This window comes from Polistes dominula, unplaced genomic scaffold (assembly GCF_049000335.1).
Source record: "Polistes dominula isolate Pdom_NZ unplaced genomic scaffold, Pdom_raw_medaka contig_482, whole genome shotgun sequence".
In the NCBI taxonomy this organism is placed as follows: domain Eukaryota; kingdom Metazoa; phylum Arthropoda; class Insecta; order Hymenoptera; family Vespidae; genus Polistes; species Polistes dominula.
The window spans coordinates 1,699,691-1,718,976 of record NW_028301016.1 but is presented as its reverse complement, the minus strand read 5'-3'; the positions used below and the strand labels follow the sequence as shown (position 1 = coordinate 1,718,976).

The following is a 19,286-nucleotide window of genomic DNA, read 5'->3' as shown; positions in this document are numbered from 1 at the left end:
AATATTAAATCCGTAAGCAATTGTTTCTCTGTATCAATAAATATACTTTCCACTGGATACGTCGGTTGTTTTTTTTTTTTATTATTTTTCTTTTTTCTATTTCTCTTCTATGTTATTTTCTTCTCTCTCTCTCTGTCTGTAGTCCCTTTTTATTATTATTTTTTGTTTTTGTTGAAGCCGGTTTGCACACGTTCGTAAAGGCCAGAATGGATTGCCCAGTCGAGTGATACCTCGGCGATATTTGCGATATTCGTGGAATATTTCGTATAGAGTCTATCGTTGCACTGTGTCCATCGATGCACAGTTAGTCTGTCAGTCACTCAGTCAGTCAGTCAGATCATCGATGGATAAAACGAACGCTTTTTCCTTTGGTACCTGAAGAGCCAACGTTTTGAGTAAACTCTTTGAAAAAAGATACTGTTCTCTCTTTCACATATACAAACACATACGTTCTGTGTCTTTCTCTGTTTCTCTTTTGCGTATGACTCTTTTTTCTCGCTTTTGTCAACGCGTAAGTTAACGCGGGTCCGTTACCGCTAGGAAAAGCCTTCGTTCGAGTCCTCTTCTTCTTTTTCTTATTTCTTCTCTTCTACTTCTTCTTCTTCTTCTTCTTCTTCTTTCTTCTTCTTTTGGTTGACGACGAGGAGAAGCTATTTGCCTTCCGAACACGTCTTCCGTAACTCAGAGGGAGGACTCGGCTCACGATGTTCCGTTCTTGGAAGAGTAGGAGATGGAAGAGAGTATGAGGGGCTTGCTAAAGGGAGGGATAAGGGAAAAAAGAGAACCTAGAAGCTATTCAGAAAAGGGTAGCCTCCTTCGTGACGGGGGAGAAGTTGCTCACTGAGAGAACTGTTGAAAACCGTACGTAGTAGTAGCCCCTAGTCTTCTTTTTATTCTTTTTCTTTTTCTTCTTCTTCTTCTTCTTCGTCCTCTACACTGTAACATGTTTTCTTCCTTCTTTTTTTTTCCTCTTTCCCTTTTTACCTCTCCTCTTCATACTCTCAGTTACCAGACTGCATGTCTACCGGCCATATTCGGCTACATTTCTTCCGAGTGAAAAGCAACTCGATAACGGAATTCCTTACACCGTATTCTTTGTCCTTGTTATTGTTGTTGATGTTGTTTTAGAAGAATGAATTTCGTTTCTCGAAAGAATTGTAAAGTTGTACAGTTTTCTTTAGAAGGAAGTTTGTTTTGTCGTTTATCTTATCAAAATGATTTTGATTTGTTTTAATAAATGATTATTATTGCTTGTTAAAATTGTTCAAATGTAGGAATAGGAAATTTCATACAAATTATTATCAAGTAAATAAATCAATTAATTAATCTTTAGAGTATTATCGACGCATATACGTGTTTGTTAATATTAATGTAAAATATAATGTAATGTTTATATTAATTAATTAAATTATATTCGGAAAGAAAAACTTGAATTATTAAATATAATTTATTATTAATAAATTATTCCATTCCTACGAAACATTTTAGTTAAAATTATTCAGCACACAAAGGGTTAATTATTGAAATGATAAACTTTTCTTTGTTTAATATAATAATTGTATATATTAACTAATTTTTAATTTATAAAAAGAGACACTTTTATTCATGCTAATTCACACGAATAAATAATAATCTTAAAAAAAAAAAAAAACAAATCCAATCATCCTTCATACACGTGTGAAGTGTTAAATATTGAAATTGTTGATGACAATGAATAATTATGACGAATTACTGAAGTTTATCAAAAAATCTTATTAACATAATTTTCCAAGGGATAATTGGTTGGAAAGTTTTCGATGTATAGTAAAAGCTAAATTTTCATTTTGATCTTCTTAGAAGAAAGTTTTCTAGTCTACGGGAAGTAAACGTCTATCAAGATGATATTATCTTAGTAATGATGTTATAGATAATATATAACTAGAACATTTAAATTTTTTTTTTTTTATTATTATTTCCAATATGAAGTCACTTTACGAGCTCTTATTTCTTATGAAAGAGAGAACTCTTCTTACGATCTTATTCTTGAAGCTTACCAAAACTTGTAAGAGAAATGCATCCTGCATCCATTGGTAGGTACGTGACCACGACGTGAAAGGAGATCAACTAGAATGTTATTGAAACGAAAGTTTACATATGTTTGAATCTATGTTAAAAGAACAACCTTCCTTTCACACACACACACACACACACACACACACACACACACACGTACAAATGCATTTACGTCCAAACTTTGAGCAATAACGTAAATTAAATAAAAACGATATTACAATACAGTGATTTCGGATTTATAGAATTGAAAATGAATTTGTAAATTATTATTAATATCACAAATTTAAGTTTGCAATATATTATATATAAATATATAAAGCTTTAGAGATTGAAATTTTTTGTCGGTAAATGTACTATTCAATTTCAAAAGTCCGTTCAAAAGTGGCAATGATTTCCGATTTTAGAAATCAATCGTCTATTGCATTGCTTCACAAAGGATATACACTCGTGGCCCCCTACGGGCAAACTACATCGAACCGCGAATATTTCGGGCTGTTTTGAAATGCAACGGCACGTTTCATTCGAGAATCTACTTCAAAAGAATACTCGACGATCGACAAACGAACGAATACGCGCACAACTCATATCTTTCTCTCTCTCTCTCTCTCTCTTTTTTTGTTTCTTTTTATACACACATTTGGTAACCCTACTTTTACCCCTTTTTATATTCATACATCGTTATTTGGGATCTAGCTCGCGTTGTTTGTGATTGATAAAATAATATATAATACTTTTTTCTTCTCTCTTTTTTTTGCTTTCTCTCGGTCTCTTTCTTTTTCACTTTTACACACTGTGTAAGAAAATTTCATGAACGTTATAATTAAACATTTCCGAGATAATCTAAAATACTTTAACAAACTTAATCCCATTACTCGGCTTCTTATAATCGAATCTTCGACCCTATTTCCGTGTTCTTTCCTGAAAATTTCGAAAACAGAATTAGGATCGAAAATATAAAATAAGGTGCTGAGAAGGTTATCCTAAAATTAGCGAAGATAAATCCGATAGTAGCTCGTGCCAAGTTAATTCAATTTAGTTGTAATACTTGTTATACGTATTTTGTATTTAGAACTGCCAACAAAAAAAAAGAGTAAAGAAATGGATAACAAACGAAAGAATAAAAAAAAAAATAAAAATAAAATAAAACAAACCAAAAAATAAAAGAGAAAGAAAGAAAAGAACATAACCTAAAAACTTTCGTAAGAGTACAGAGCAATGTGAACGTAACCTAAAAACTAGCGTAAGAGTATAGAGCAATGTTTTTCAGTAAAAACAAAAAAAAAAAAAAAGAGAAACAAATTTGAGATCAGACCAACGATTCGAGATTTTACGATGAGATCGTTCGTGTACGGGACAGCTAGGCATGAGAGAGTAGTATTCGTGGATGATACCCAGGTTGAACTACAACCCTTTCCTCTTGATGCTAGCTAGCTACTCTTCCTATAGAATCGTGTAGGTAAACGTTGCGAGAAGAGGAGGTGGAAGAGGAGGAAGAGGAAGAGGAAGAGGAATAGGGTGAGGAGGAAGAGGGTGGTAATAGTGATCGGGTAGTATCGAGATAACCATCTATTCGAACGAAGGCCCCGTGTTCGTGTTCGTGCTCGCGTACGAGAGCAAGCAAGCAAGCAAGCAAGAGAAGGGAAGAGGAGGAGATGGAGGAGGAGAGGGAGGAGGAGGAGGAGGAGGATGTTTCCCTTTTCGCAATGTGGTCATTGTTTCAGTACCTCCGGATATCCTGGACTATCCCACCAGTACGGACATGGAAGTGAGGGAGGGTAGCAACGTGACGCTGCGGTGCGAAGCGACAGGAACACCGAAGCCTACGGTCTCGTGGCGTAGGGAGGCAGGAGGAACGATCACCCTACCCAACTGGCACGAGGGTAGGTATTTATTTTCGCCAAAAGGACTCTGACCGCCACCACCACCACCACCACCACTACCTTCCGTCACCTTCCACCCAATTTACCGTACCTCACCGACCTATCGACATTTCTATCTTCTTTCCTTCTCTTTCTTTCATTCTATTTCTCCCTTGGTCCCTTTTTCTTCTTCACTTTATATTTCCGCTCGTTTGCTCCCAGCCACCTGCTATCGTCGTTTTTCCTCTTCATCCCCTACGTATATATATATATATTCCAGTTACGTTCCCCCTATTGAACGTCCCAATCGACGTTTCGATTTTCCTAATAAAGCTATCTACGACGACCGTGTTAAGTGCTGACTTCGTTACAATCCCGTTTCTTTCACTAAAGTGGATACTTAAAGTGAATTAATAGGATATATATATATATTTATTGAATCAAAATTCTTTTGTTAAAGAAAATCTACTTTCTTCTATTTTATAAAGGACAGAGAGAGAGAGAGAGAGAGAGAGAGATTCGATCTTTCTCGACCTTGCCTTCTAAGATAATTACTTGTACAAGAAATCATTTTCTATAGGACGTAACGTATTCTAGCTAGGAAGAAGATTGAGATCTCATTTAAGAGAAGATCTAGAAACAAGGACACACACAACCAGGTCTGTTCTATCACTATACGATATCATTTTCCTCGAGCATCTCGTTATCTAGATAATCTTGAATCGCGTGCACAGTTTGGATCGTGTGGATCGTAAAGGATTTCGAAGATGAGAGAGTGAGAGAGTGAGAGAGAGAGAGAGAGAGAGTATATGTTGAAGCTTATCGATCACTGTGTTGTGAACTATGTGTCGAAAATCGATCGGGTTTGCTAGCCGTGCTTTATCTGACGAGTATCAGTTGGTTAGATCGACTAGAAGGGTGCTCGAAACTCTTAATTTATCAAAGCGGTCTATTATCCGAACCTTTTACCTCTTAATTGCCGTTCTATCTCGTGATACTCTAACTCACTATCTTTCCTTTTATATTTTTTATTTTCTCTCTTTCTCTTTAACTTTAACTTTTAACAGTTGATGTCATCCGATTCTTTCTTTCTTTCTCTTTCCTTTTTATTTTCTGTTTGATGATCGTTCAGACCATAGAACCTACGTTAACTAATTGCACATGGTAGGACTAAGGACAATCCGTATTGTATGATCCTAAAGTTCTGACCCTTTTTCCGTTTCCATTCTTTTTTTTTCTCTCTAATCGTTCACGCTTCCTTCCGCTTGGGAAAACCTCCTCCTCACCCCCAACTACCCCTCTCCACCTCAACGAATTCTTCCCTTAAACTGGGCGTCCTTTTACTTTCACGAGGTACTTCGTGTTCCTGACACTCTCGTAGAACGGCTTACAGGAAAAGGGGTAACGTTAGTGAGGATGAGGAGGAGGAAAAGATGGTGGTGGTGGTGGTTGTGATGGAGAAATAGGAGGAAGGGGAGGAGGAGGAAAACTATAGCTAGGGTGTCGGACCTCGTGCTACTCGACCGTAAAATATTTTCAACATTGTGCTACGACACCGTACCAGGAGGAACTGCAATATAGGGTGCTACGAAAAACGTAGTGTACCTCGCGAAAAAGGGACGAGGTGTTTCGAACATGAAAAGAGGAGAAGGGAAAGGAGGAGATCTGGAGGTGAAGGGAAAGGGAACAACCTAGAGTGATTTATTCACCGAATGAATCTTTTATCTTGCCACGTTAGGTTTTAAGGAATCGGTTTAAGCATTTGTCGTATCTTTTTTTCTTCTTCTTCTTCTTCTTTTTTAACACATCCTTCCTACCCCCTCCCCTCTTTTTTTTTACTTTCTCTTTTTATTTCTTTTTCCGTGGCCCTTCTCTATCTTCATTTATCCAAGATTCTATTTCCTTTTTCTATCGGTCTCACCTACGTGTTCACCTTTATGCTTTTTTTTTCTTGTCTTCTTTTCTCTTTCATTCGTCTTTCCAGAGCGTCTTTCTTTCCTTCTTCCTTTCTTTCTTTATTTATTTCTTTAGATCCTGATTCCATCGAAGGATAAGTACCGTAAAATAAAATATTCTCGAACGCGTGTACGTCTTCCAGCAACGTTTTCTAGCAGCTGACCTCTTTTATTCCCTTTCCGTTCGATTCCAAACGAAAGAAGAAAATTGGATGACGGGGCGAGAGGAAAAGAATAAAAGTGAGAAAGGAAAATGAGAGAAAGAATAAGAAAAGATGAAGAAGAAGAAGAAGAAACGATTTCTTTGTACTCATTGATAATGAAAGGAAAAAAAATTTAGTTATTTATCTTGTCGTTAACCTTTCCTTTTCTTTTACTTTCCTTCTATTTATTCTTTTTCTATCGAGATCTCATCGAAGTTCGAAATGTACTCATTAGAATTTTCCAATCGACAAGATTAAAGGATATTAAATAATTTCATTTTTATTATTAATTTACCTTTCTCAATTTTTCTTTCGTGTTTACAAAGATTAATCCAAATGTCACTAATTATTATTCTTAATCTAAAATAAATGATGTTGTTTATGTTACATCAAATTTCATCAACAAACTAAGAATAGTGATCCTTGATTCATGTAAAGCATCAATAGTAGTACGTAAAAGTATTAATAGAAAGGATACTGAGAAACAAACGTATGTAGATTTTTCCTATTAACCCTTAGAGTGCTATAGACGCATATATACGTTTGGTAAAAATTACCAGAGTGGTATATCGACGCATATAAGTGTTTGTTATTATTAATTTAAAATAATTTAATGTTTATATTTAATTGTATAAAATTATATTCAGAAACAAAAACTTTAACTATTAAATATAATTTATTTTGTTTATATTAGGTCCAGTCATAAATAACTTTCGTTTTTTATGAGACAAAGAATAGCGTTTCTGCCACTAATAAGTGCAGGACACTTTTTATGGTGTTTTTTTTGCACTCCTTGTATTTGTTTGACGTATCTATTGAATTTTGCTCCAATATTACCTTTAAAAGGTTCGTCAAAGTTAGAAAGACGTCCTGCACTCGGTTCGTCTTTTAAGGTCGTATCTTCAGAACGGAATTTTACAAACCAATTTCCGGCTGCCCTATCAGTTATCAATGCTGCACCGTATACGCTGTATATTTTTTCAGCTACCACTTTAGTGCTATTACCTTGTTTCAATTCTTAAAGCATTACATATCAAATATGCACTTTGGTGGTGCATATGGTGGTGGGCATGCAATGGTTTAGAAAAACGGTTGAATGTAACATTGACTACATAAAAAAGTTAACAGAAGACTAACTGAATTCTCATCTATACAGTGATATCAAAAATTCGTTTGTTTCGGTGACTTATAGTAGGTAAATACGAAAAATAGATTCTACATAGACGCATCGGAAGTTACTCATGACTCGACCTAATAATTTATTTCATTAAATATTTATTAATTTATAGTTTATTTTATTAAATATAATTTATTATTAGAATTTAATTAATAATAAATTATTCTGTTCCTACAAAACATTTTAGTTAAAAGTATTCAGCACTGAAAGGGTTAAAAATTTGTTTTACAAGCAACAACTTTAAAATAGTATAAATGTTAATTAACTTTTGATTGAACATAGATGTTATGTAGTAGGTCACAGAGATATTTGTATCCTTACATTTAATTTAAAATAATCAATATTTTTTTCTAATACAATATTTAATTAAACTCTTATAGATAGAAACTTATTTTAAGATAACTACATTTTTCAATTGATATTCATTTTTTTGCAGAGTAGAGACTGTTAACGAAATATTTTACATGATTGATAAAAGTATTGATATCAATAGATATGACCTAAAAAATATTATAAAATGCAAAGTAAAATGCTATCAAGAATTATTTACAAAAATAATCATTGTATTTTTATTATATCTTGCATAAATACAATTAGTCTTGTTAGACTAATATTTTTATCAATTAAATAAAATTATAATTCACTAACAATAAATTATTTTACTGTGCAAATAAATTTAATATCAATTTAAAAGATTAATTATCCGATTACAATATTGATATCAGTAGACATGCCCCTGGAAAAAATATTATAAAATAAAAAGTAAAATGCAATCAAGTATCATTTACCAAAATAATTATTGTATTTTTATTATATTTTACGTAAGTACAATTAATATTTTTATCAATTAAATAAAATTATAATTATCTAACAATAAATTATTCTATTGTGCAAATAAAATTAATATCAATTCATAAAAGTATAATTAATTTTAAAATAAGTTTATATGTATAAGAATTTAAAAATGTTGTATTACAAACAAATATCTATTATTTAAATTTTACAGTAAAAGCTATTACAAATATTCTTATGACACAGTGTATATACTAACTACTACTACTATTACTATAATAATTTCGTAATTTCCAAACAATAAATTATTTTACTGTATAAATAAAATTAATATTAATTGAAAAGTGTCATTATACTTAAAATAAGTTTATGTGTATAAAAATTTAAAAATTTTGTTTTACAAACAAGTGGACCGTTTATTTTGAAAATGGTGTTAGTCAATATTTTTAAAAATATGAGATATCACGAAATTTATGTTTAATTTAATGTAAACTTTGTGTGTGTGTGTGTGTGTGTGTGTGGATAACTAGTTAATATTTAATTTCTTAAAAAGTGCCCATGTTTTGTACAATTTAAAATTCGTCTGTAAAAGAAATTGAGTAATCATTGATATGCTAATCTTTAATTTTCTCGAAACATGAAAAAGTGGACTTACACCACTTTCAAAATAAACTATCCTAATATCTATTATTTAAAATTTACAGTAAAAGCAAGTGTGAATATTCGTGTGACACACTGTATATATTAACTACTACTACTATTACATATTACAACGCGAGTGCACAGATAGCAATAATGGATATAAATCACGCGGATAATAACGACGAGGTCTATGCGATCAAACGCGAAATAGCTCTCTGGAGTCCAGTACTATATATGCATATATATTAAACCTGTGTGTGTGTGTGTGCATGTGTATATATATATATATATATATATATATATATATATACATGTAAAATCAAGCTTTTTGTAAAATCGTTCGAGTTCGCGGCTGCGTTTAATGTCCGCGATTTGTTAGATTACGATATAGTTCATCGTTAGGTGAACTACTCGTTCGTAACTATAAAACCTAAAACGATGTTAATAATGATATCGAATGAAAATTAATATAGTTAAGTTAAACAAAAAATTACATTTTTATTTCACTTAAGATATCTTCTTATAAATAATTGAGTTTTTAATTTTGTTATATTGTTTTTTTTCACTCGAAATGTATTTTTGTTTCTGATAACACATTGGGTACAAGTCACGAGAATTCTCTTTTTAATCCTTGAGTGTGTGTGAAAAGTAATTTGATTAATCTGTATAAATGTGATTTAAAATAAATAATGAATATTCGTAGATATATTTAAAAGAATTTATAAATATAAATGAAAAAAGTGGTTCTGTGGATTACAGTAAGTTTTCCGGCTCATCTAAAAATAGGCAAACTTTAAAAACACATTGAATGAACAGAACACTATACGTGTTAAGTAAAGTGTTAACTATGTTTGTTTATTACTAAAGCAATTAGTATTATTATTTAATTTTTAATTTAATTTAATTAAAAATATTTAATAATCCTTATTATAATATTATACACATTTAATGTATCTTATAAATATTATATTTTTAATTTTTAATTTATTATTATACTAATTATTTATTATATTAATAAATTATTATTATATAATTATATAATTATTTTTATTAATAATTTTTTATTAATTATATAATTACATTAATAATATTAATATAATTATATATATAATTACTAATAGTAATATATAATAATACAAGTAATAATATATTAGTAATATAATATTACTAATAGTATAATAATTTATTAATTATATTCATTATATTAATAATATTAATATAATTATATATATATATATATATAATTACTAATAGTATAATAATTAATATTATTAATATAATTAATAAATTATTATACTATTAATAAATAATTAGTATTTATACTAATTATCTAATTTATTATTATAAAAATTCATAATTTATTATTATTTTTAATTTATTATTATACTCTCGAATTTATGTTTTTTTTTATAATTTAAAAATAATCGTCTTTTAACTTTCTTTTTTATGAGTTCAAGGCACGTCTTAATTAACATCATCTCTCATACTTAGAATCGTTACTATCAAACATATTAAAAACTTAAAAATAATCATATATATATATATAGATATATATTTAAAATTTAATTGATATATTATATATTTCTTTATTATAATATAATGGATATCTCATTGTTTCTGGAAAGACATTGAGTGAAATAAATTTGGAATAAAATGTTGAAATTGACAATTGACTGTAACGTTAGACGTATTTTAGACATTCCAATTAAAGATTTCTGTCGTGTCAGCTAAAATAAGAGAGATTTCATTATAAAGAAATGTCTCGTATATTTTCTTACTGACATAGAAAAATTCTATATTCATATGATTTTCATCTTTTCTTATAACAAAAGAAATAACTTTGGTATTGTCACACGGTGTTAGATAAATGTGTTATCTGTGTTTTCAGTAACGAGTATCGAAGGTCCACATCTGGAAATAACGGGTGTCAGTCGTCTCCACATGGGACCATACTTGTGCATAGCATCGAACGGAGTACCCCCAACCGTCAGCAAGAGAATCGTTCTCATTGTTCACTGTACGTATCGAAACGACTAGTCCAAGTCTTCTCTTCATTCAACATTTCTTACTTTTCTTCATCTACCATTGCTCTCTTTCTCTATTTCTCTTTCTCTCTCATTCTTTTTCTTTCTTTCCTCTTTCTCTCTTGGTTTCAAAGGCAATTTAAAAGCCCGACAACGTGGGCCGCGAATCTCTCTCGAGTAACGTAGCTCGTAATGACGGCACTTGGGGCAGACGCCACAGTGTGAATGGCTGATCCAAAGAAGGAGCATTGTTTCCTCGGTTAGCTTGAAGAACCATCTTCTAAAATTCTTCCAACCTCCAGGCGAGATTCCGACGTGCAATGTCACCAACCAGCTTGTTCGCTTAAAGACACTCAAAAGACTACTCGTTTCCTCTCTCTCTCTCTCTCTCTCTTTCTTAGTCTTAAACGTATTTTCCTTCATTTTAATAGATAATAACTTTTCATGACCATTTTTGAAACCAAGAGATTTTCATTATCTTCTTATTCTTCTTATTCTTCTTCTTTTGTAATCATAATCAACATCGTTATCATTTCATTTACTTTTCATGCAGTTCCACCTATGGTTTGGATCGAAAAACAATTGGTTGGTGCATACGAAGGGAAAAGACTTGTTCTTGAATGTCAAAGTGAGGCATATCCCAGACCAATAAGTTATTGGACTAGGCCAACTAATGAAACTATCGCTAATGGTGAGTTGTGAACAATAAGATTAGTAAAATATGATAATGGAATTTTTTCGGAATTCATATCGATTGTCAATTAATGCAAAATTACGTGAGCTTTTTTACCTGCTGAGTAATAGTCTATTTTTTTTTATATATCTACTAGGATGAATTAACCACGCGTTGCTGTGGTTTTATTATAAAATGTTGATTTATTATAATTTTAAATTATTTAATGCAATCATATTAATATAATATTATTATAAATATATATTATATTTATATTATTAATATAAATATAATATTATAATAAAATATAAATAATTATATTAATATTATAATTTAATATTAATATAGTTTATATTAATTATTATAAAATAATATAATTTATATTAATATTATATTAATATAAATATAAATAATTTCTGGGAACTTTAATTAGGTGTAAAACAACATAAATTTTTAATATTATTAATAAAATTAAATTTAATATTAAAATTTATATAATTAAAATTTAATTTATTATTTAATTATTTAATTTATGTATTAAAAATTTAATATATATAAATTTTAATATATAATAAATATAATACAATATAATAATATATAATATTATTATATTATTATATTTGGTTATTTATATAACAACACATAAGATATTAATACATAATATAATAAATATAATAAATATATAATATATTTAATAAAATAATAAAGAAATATTTAATATACCTAAATAATATAATAAAAGAATAAATAAAATAATAATACACAAAGAAATAAAAAAAGTAAAGTAATGATATATGTAAATTGAAATAACTGAAATGTAATACAGCTCCACCTATTAAAAACTTACAGTACCTAACGACCCAGATAACCTCTATATAATAAATCTTTAAATTAGCAATAAAAAATAATAATAATCGAGATCAAAACTATCTTTTGATAGTTTATTAGATTTAGTTTTGAACTTTATTTTAAACTAACATTGTAACACTGAATTTTTATATATAAAGATTTTTTCTACGTAACATATCCTTTATATTTAATCTAAAATTACTAACTACAGATCATCTTTGTTAATTAAAAAATTTACGATCGTGAATTTACGTGATATTACTTCATAAGAAAAATCAATAATAACGTGTGAAAGCATTAACAAAATAATTGCATCCTAAATTTGATGTTTCTCATTAAATCAAAATAATTCAGATCAACATAAGTTCTAGTTTAATAATTTTTAACTTAACATAAATGATGAGTTTTTAGATAGATAATTTTATTACGATAAATTAGAAATAATAAATTTTCATTTAATTTTATTCCACGTTTTATCGATTTATAGAATAACGACCAATTCTCTTTCCTTTCTGTATAAACAATTTAAATGTTATTTCATTATTACTACACACCAATCATCAATCGGCAAAATAGACTGGTTTATCGAGAACTTGTTACAGAAACTCGTTGATTAATAATAAATGAGAAATTTTGTTTTATTTTATTTTAGCATCATTTTCATTCTCTCTCTCTCTCTCTCTCTTTCTCTCTCTTTCTCTCCCTTTCTCTTTTTTTGTTGTCTTCAACAACGTTCGAGGGAAGATACGTCTCGTGGTAAAACGCTCACACGAGTGTCGCTAATGTGGCTCGCTCTAATTACACACTGCACCAACATAAAGACTTTGCCGTAATTGCATCCAAGCGCCTTTGCGATAACAGCCAGAGGTTAAGGGCAAGTGAAACAGCGTTATACGTTAAGACCCTCTAAGATTACATTCCATTTCTCTTATTGACAATAATTGAATTATTTCATAAGAACCAGAAAGAGTATTAGAGAGAGAGAGAGAGAGAGAGAAAGAATAGGTACTTCTCACTTTGCTATCTTTTCTAAATTATAGAAACTTGAAGAATCCATTATCCTGTGACACACTTTTACATTTTATTATATAATTACGATTTTAATGATTTCACGTTTAATAATTTTTCTTCTTTTTTTTTTTCTTCTCGAAATTCGAAAATCCATTAGACCGACTTTACTTTGTTTCCTTCTATTTTATTTTTATTTTTTTTTATTTTTTAATTAATCAAAGTTTTAATATTATTTGTTCTTTTATTTTTCCTTTGTTTTTGTTTTTTAAATACGCGCGTGTTTTATAATGTTTTTTTCTTTTTTTTAATAATATCAAAAAAATCGTTTTTCATCGCGTCAAAATGACACTCGGGCATGGCAAAGAAAAATTGAGTGAACCTATTTTTTTTTTTGGCCTTGTTTCTTTTTCCCCTCTAGCTTTTTATAAACGGAACGAGAAGAAAAATGTAAACTTTAGTTAACTATAGGCGTTAGTGAAGCACTGCTATGTATTTCGATTATTCGTAGTTACCAGCAAGTGCTTGTCCTCGTAGCTATTTCGCGGATCACTGCTATATAACAAATTAGCTTTTTAACGAGCGGCAAACGTAATTACATCGGCACGAAGTTATACGATTTAAATGCTCACGAACGAAGAAGTGCCATCGGGCGTCCGTTCGGTCGTAAACTTGTCCTCTTCTTCTATCTCTCTCTCTCTCTCTCTCTCTCTCTGTTTTTCTCTTGTTAATTACAAATTATAATCATGTTGCCGTTTAAATTGGAACATCGCATTTAGATATCTCGTTACAAAGTCAAAAAAGTGTATCGTTTACACGAATGAATGATTTTTACCAAAGAAAAACGAGATAGAGAGAGAGAGATAGAGAGAGAGAGTAAAACAATGTGATAATCTTGTTAATTAATGAAGATTATTTTTTTATTTGACCGCAGATAATCATTATGAAGTTGAAACGATATCCAAAGGTTATAAAGGATACAAAACAACGATGAGGTTGACTATAAAGTCTGTACGTGCACAGGATTTTGGATCCTTTCGATGCATATCGACAAATTCGTTGGGGGAAACAGAGAGCAAGATCAAAGTCTACAGTGAGTATATTCGATCAAATATAATATATTATGGGTTTGATTATATTATGCTTGTTAATCATTATTAAACTTATCATCATGACCGCTCAAAAGATCACGTTCTGTATAATTAGTACAAAATTCGATAGAGATGCATAATATGTGCATTTATTCATTTTTAAATAAAAGAATGGTACATTGTTCGGTATTAAATTATTTAAAATCTCATTCCCATATGAAAATTTGTACCCATAATTATGATAGTGGTTTAAATTATTTGTAAGTCAAAATTTAATGAAAAAAAAAAAATGAGTTTATTAATTAATTCACACTATGTTATTTTAAACTAAATGATTTCAAAGTAATTTTCAAGGTATTTTCAAAAATGAACTGTTAGATAGTATTTGTGTTATTTCAATGTTATATAGAATATATATATATATATATATAATAATAAGTATACTATATATTAATAAAATACTATAATACTATATATATTATACTATATATAACTATAATACTATATATAAAATAATAAAATACTATAATACTATATATATTATAATTAAAATATTATTAAAATAATATATTATATTATTATAATAATAAAATTATATTAATATATATATATAGTATTATAGTATTTTATTATTATAATAATATAATATATATATTAGCAGTACTATAGTATTTTAAAATAATATATATTAAATAATAATATATTAATATTACTAGTATATTAAATAATTAAATATAATTAATAATATATTAATAAATATATATTAAATTAAATTTACGAAATATATAAATTATAAATTGTAGAATATCATTTAATGTTTAAATATAATCCTATAAATATCTCAAAACAAAACGAAAAATAAATTAAACCACTATCTCACATAATTACATTCACATATGTTTGTTTCTAAAAGGGGTCATTCGACAGATAATTCTATGAATAAGTTCATATTAAATTTCAGTATTCCTTTAGTGTTAGTTAGTTAATTAATTAATTACATAATTAATACATTTATTCTAATTACATTCGATAATCGGAATAAATAAACTCTGTTTGTTTATTATTAACGAATAAGTATATTAAACTGCTGTAAAAGTGTAAATAGTAGGATTATAATTCTAATGAAAAAAAAAAAATTAAGAGAAAAGTGATTGTAGTGGTGTAATAGTAATAGTACTTAGTAATGGTGGTAGTAGTCCTATGAGACTTATTTCTAGTACAACGGTTGATGTTAAACCGCAAGGCTGATCCTTAGCCGGATAACTTATCGGTTTATCGTCGATCGATATAACCTCCTCGGCGTAATTACCTCAATCTCGGCTGTACTTTGTGTGAGTTTCTGGGTCCTGTGCCCGAGTTCACTTAGGGCGTCTCATGTACGAAGGAACACGTTGACTGGTTAAACAACCCTTACTTTCTTTCCTTATTTCTTTCTTCTTTTTATTTGTGTTGTTTTCCTTATATCCACGATGAAAGAAAAGAAAACCAAAAAAAAAAAAAAAAACAGAATTGCTTGCTTGTAAATTTGAACATTAAAGCTTATTTCATTAGCTTGTATTCATTCGTCTAAGTATTTTCGATCAATCTAATGAGAATTTAATGAATAAATTCGTAGTCTCATTCATTTCTTACAAATTTGAATAATTAAGAAAAGTAATCGATAACGTTAGGTTGCACCATGTTTGTATTAACATATAAAAATTGAACGCGTGGCCCTTTCCTGTTTGTTTTTAATGTTAAATCGATCCGAAGAAAATAGAAAAGAAAATATAAAAGAGAAAAAAAAAGGAACGAAGAAGTGTGAGATATTTAATTAACGTCGACTATACAAATTATTGTGATTAAACGCCTAACGCGATAGAAATCACGAGGTGGAGGAGAGGGGGAGGGTTTATATTCTGATAGAATGGGAATATTTGAGGGTTCGAGAGAAAGACCGATAGAAGCATACAAATATAGAATGGCGAAGGGGAATTGGAATAAAATCCTTCGAAGTGGTGGCTAATAGAAATCATCGCGAATTCGTATACGTCGAGTTACGTCAAATCACGTTGGCTTGACGTTATATTTCATTCTACCTCTCTCTCTCTCTCTCTCTCTCTCTCTCTCTCTCTCTCTTTCTTGCTTTCTTTCCCTTTCTCTTTCTCTCTCTCATTCTACGTTCGAGTGGCAGCCGTAGCTTGGCTATAAAAGCTGGGGCATTCAACGTCCTTTCGTTTGACTCTGCGCGTTCATTTGATCGATTCCTCTAATTAAAGATACTCTCACGTATAAGAGGCAATGTGTGACTGCTAGAAAGGGAGAAAATGAGAGAGAAATAGAGAGAGAAAGAGAGAAAGAGAGAGAGAGAGAGAGAGATATATGGAGAATAAACGAGTGTGTGAAAGAGAAAAGGACACTTAGGTTAGTGAAATGCGCGAGCCTGCAGGGCACTTAATTATTGCTAATTGCAAATATAAATACCCGAACGTCGTCATATTCCTCTACCGTATGATAGAATATCGATAATTGCTTCTACCTGCTTTACGTTAGCTCACATTACCTTTGAATTTTGATTATCGTTTAGGTGGTTAAACAAAAACACGGTATTTAGTTATTAAATATTGATCAAATAAACAGAAGTTGTTATGCTTCATATTAATAATGAACAAATTTGAATGAATTTGATCGTTGTTTATTATTATTATGATTGTTATTATTATATAATTATTCTTATTCTTGATTTTGAACTCGCCGTCGTTCTTTCTTCATCCATGAAAGTCTACGGTTAATATTATTATCAATAATTACCAAGGAGAACGTACTATGGATTATATGCTCCGCACAAGTCCGTTAACTTCATTTGGAATCTCTCTCTGGGAGTAATGCCGGGAGCAGAGAATTATCGGTCGGCACGGAATAGAAAAGGAAAGAGAAGATGGTTGCCTCACCAAGTTTCTCAGATTACGCACCAGTCCTATGAGTATTTTAAGGATTTATTCTTTTAAATCGTAAAATATCAAATCCAAAATGATCCTTTTTGTTTCTTCTTAATCTCTCGTGTATATAATTTATTAGATAAGATCAATCGAAGTCATAATATTCATTCATACAAAAATAAAATGCCTTTGCAAGTTTCACAGATTATGAACCAGTCCTATAAGTACTTTAAGAATCTAATACAGTTAAATCACAAAATATCGAGTCTAACGTGTTCTTTATGGTTTCTTCCTAATGCACGTATTGTATAAATAATTTTTTGGTAGATAAAATTAATCGAGATAACAATATGAAATAATTTAAAAATAAATTGGCTCTCTAAGTTTTTTAGATTATCCACAGACTACGAGTAATTTAAGGATCTAATATTTTTAAATAGCAAAATATCGAATCCCACGTGTTCTTTTTGGTTTCTTCCTAATGCATGTATTGCGTATGAATTTTTTTCAGATAAAATCAATCGAAGTGACAATATTCATTCATTTAAAAATAAATTGGCTCTCGAAGTTTTTTAGGTTATGCATTAATCTATGAGTACTTTTAGGATCTAACACTTTTAAATAGCAAAATATCGAATCCCACGTGTTCTTTTTTGTTTCTTCCTAATATATGTAATATCGTGTATACAATTTATTAGATAAAATCAATCGAAGTAACAATATTCATTCATATAAAAATAAAATGCCTTTGCAAGTTTTTTAGGTTATACACCAATCTATGAGTACTTTACGGATCAAATGCTTTTAAATAGCAAAATATCGCACCCCACGTATTTATTTTGGTTTCTTCCTAATGCATGTATGGCATACATAATTTTTTTGTAGATAAAATTAATCGAGGTATCAATGTTAATTAATTTAAAAATAAATTGCAACTCCAAGATTCTCAGATTATCCAAAGACTATGAGTAATTTAAGGATCTAATACTTTTAAATAGCAAAATATCGAATTCCAAGTGTTCTTATTTGTTTCTTCCTAATACTGGCGTATCCTATATATAATACATGATTTCTTTTTAAATAAAATCAATCGAAGTAACGATATTCATTCATTTAAAAATAAATTGCATCTCTAAGTTTCTCAGATTATCCACAGACTATGAGTACTTTAGGGATTTAACTCTTTTAAATCGTAAAATATCAAATTCCATGTATCCTTTCCTGTTTTTCTAATACATGTAACGTTTGTACAATTTTCTTTTTAGATAAAATCAATCGAAGTAACAATATTAATTTATTTAGAAAATATGAAAAGAAAACGTTATAATATATAGGCGAGATGTGTTTCGAGTTATTCGCTAATTGCTTCACGCTCGAACGATTAGGAATCTCGTGGTATTATTAGAGAAAGCATTAGCCGCTAATTGCAGTAAGACGGAAGAGCAGTTTCGACATCTTAACCTTCTACGCCGACGCATTCATTAATGAAACCACGCTACGCTTCGTAGGAGATGAAACAATGGTATGCTAATAAATGTGAGCTCAACGTTTGATGCGTTTCTAATGGTCCTTCTTCCTTTTCTTTTTCTTTATCTTCTTCTTCTTTCTATATTTTTGCATACAGATCAATTCATATTGTTCAATTCTAACAAAATTGTTTTCAAATCACGTTTGTTATTAAACAACAAAATGCATATTGTTTAACTCTTACAAAATTGTTCCCAAATCACGTTGGTTAATAATTCAACAGCGTAACAAGAAAATAAATATTGTTCAACTCTAATAAAATTTCTTCCAAATAACGTTCTTTAATTATTCAACAACACAAAATGCATATTGTTTAACTCTTACAAAATTGTTTCCAAATCACGTTGGTTAATAATTCAATAACACAACAACAAAATGCATATTGTTCAACTCTAATAAAATTTCTTCCAAATAACGTTCTTTAATTATTCAACAACACAAAATGCATATTGTTTAACTCTTACAAAATTGTTTCCAAATCACGTTGGTTAATAATTCAATAACACAACAACAAAA

At 29.5% G+C, this 19,286-nt stretch overlaps 1 protein-coding gene across 2 annotated transcripts in view; it reads left to right on the top strand.

The window, feature by feature from the left end:
• LOC107064453 (protein amalgam) overlaps positions 1–19,286 on the top strand; it is a 97,105-nt gene that overhangs the window by 72,493 nt on the left and 5,326 nt on the right. The window contains exons 4-7 of one of the 2 annotated variants that reach the window (XM_089174145.1): positions 3,774–3,932; positions 10,569–10,697; positions 11,258–11,395; positions 14,169–14,327. In XM_089174145.1, the coding sequence (XP_089030271.1) occupies positions 3,774–3,932; positions 10,569–10,697; positions 11,258–11,395; positions 14,169–14,327 (585 nt within the window). The remainder of the gene's footprint in view (positions 1–3,773; positions 3,933–10,568; positions 10,698–11,257; positions 11,396–14,168; positions 14,328–19,286) is intronic. The other variant, XM_089174146.1, reaches the window with a different exon arrangement.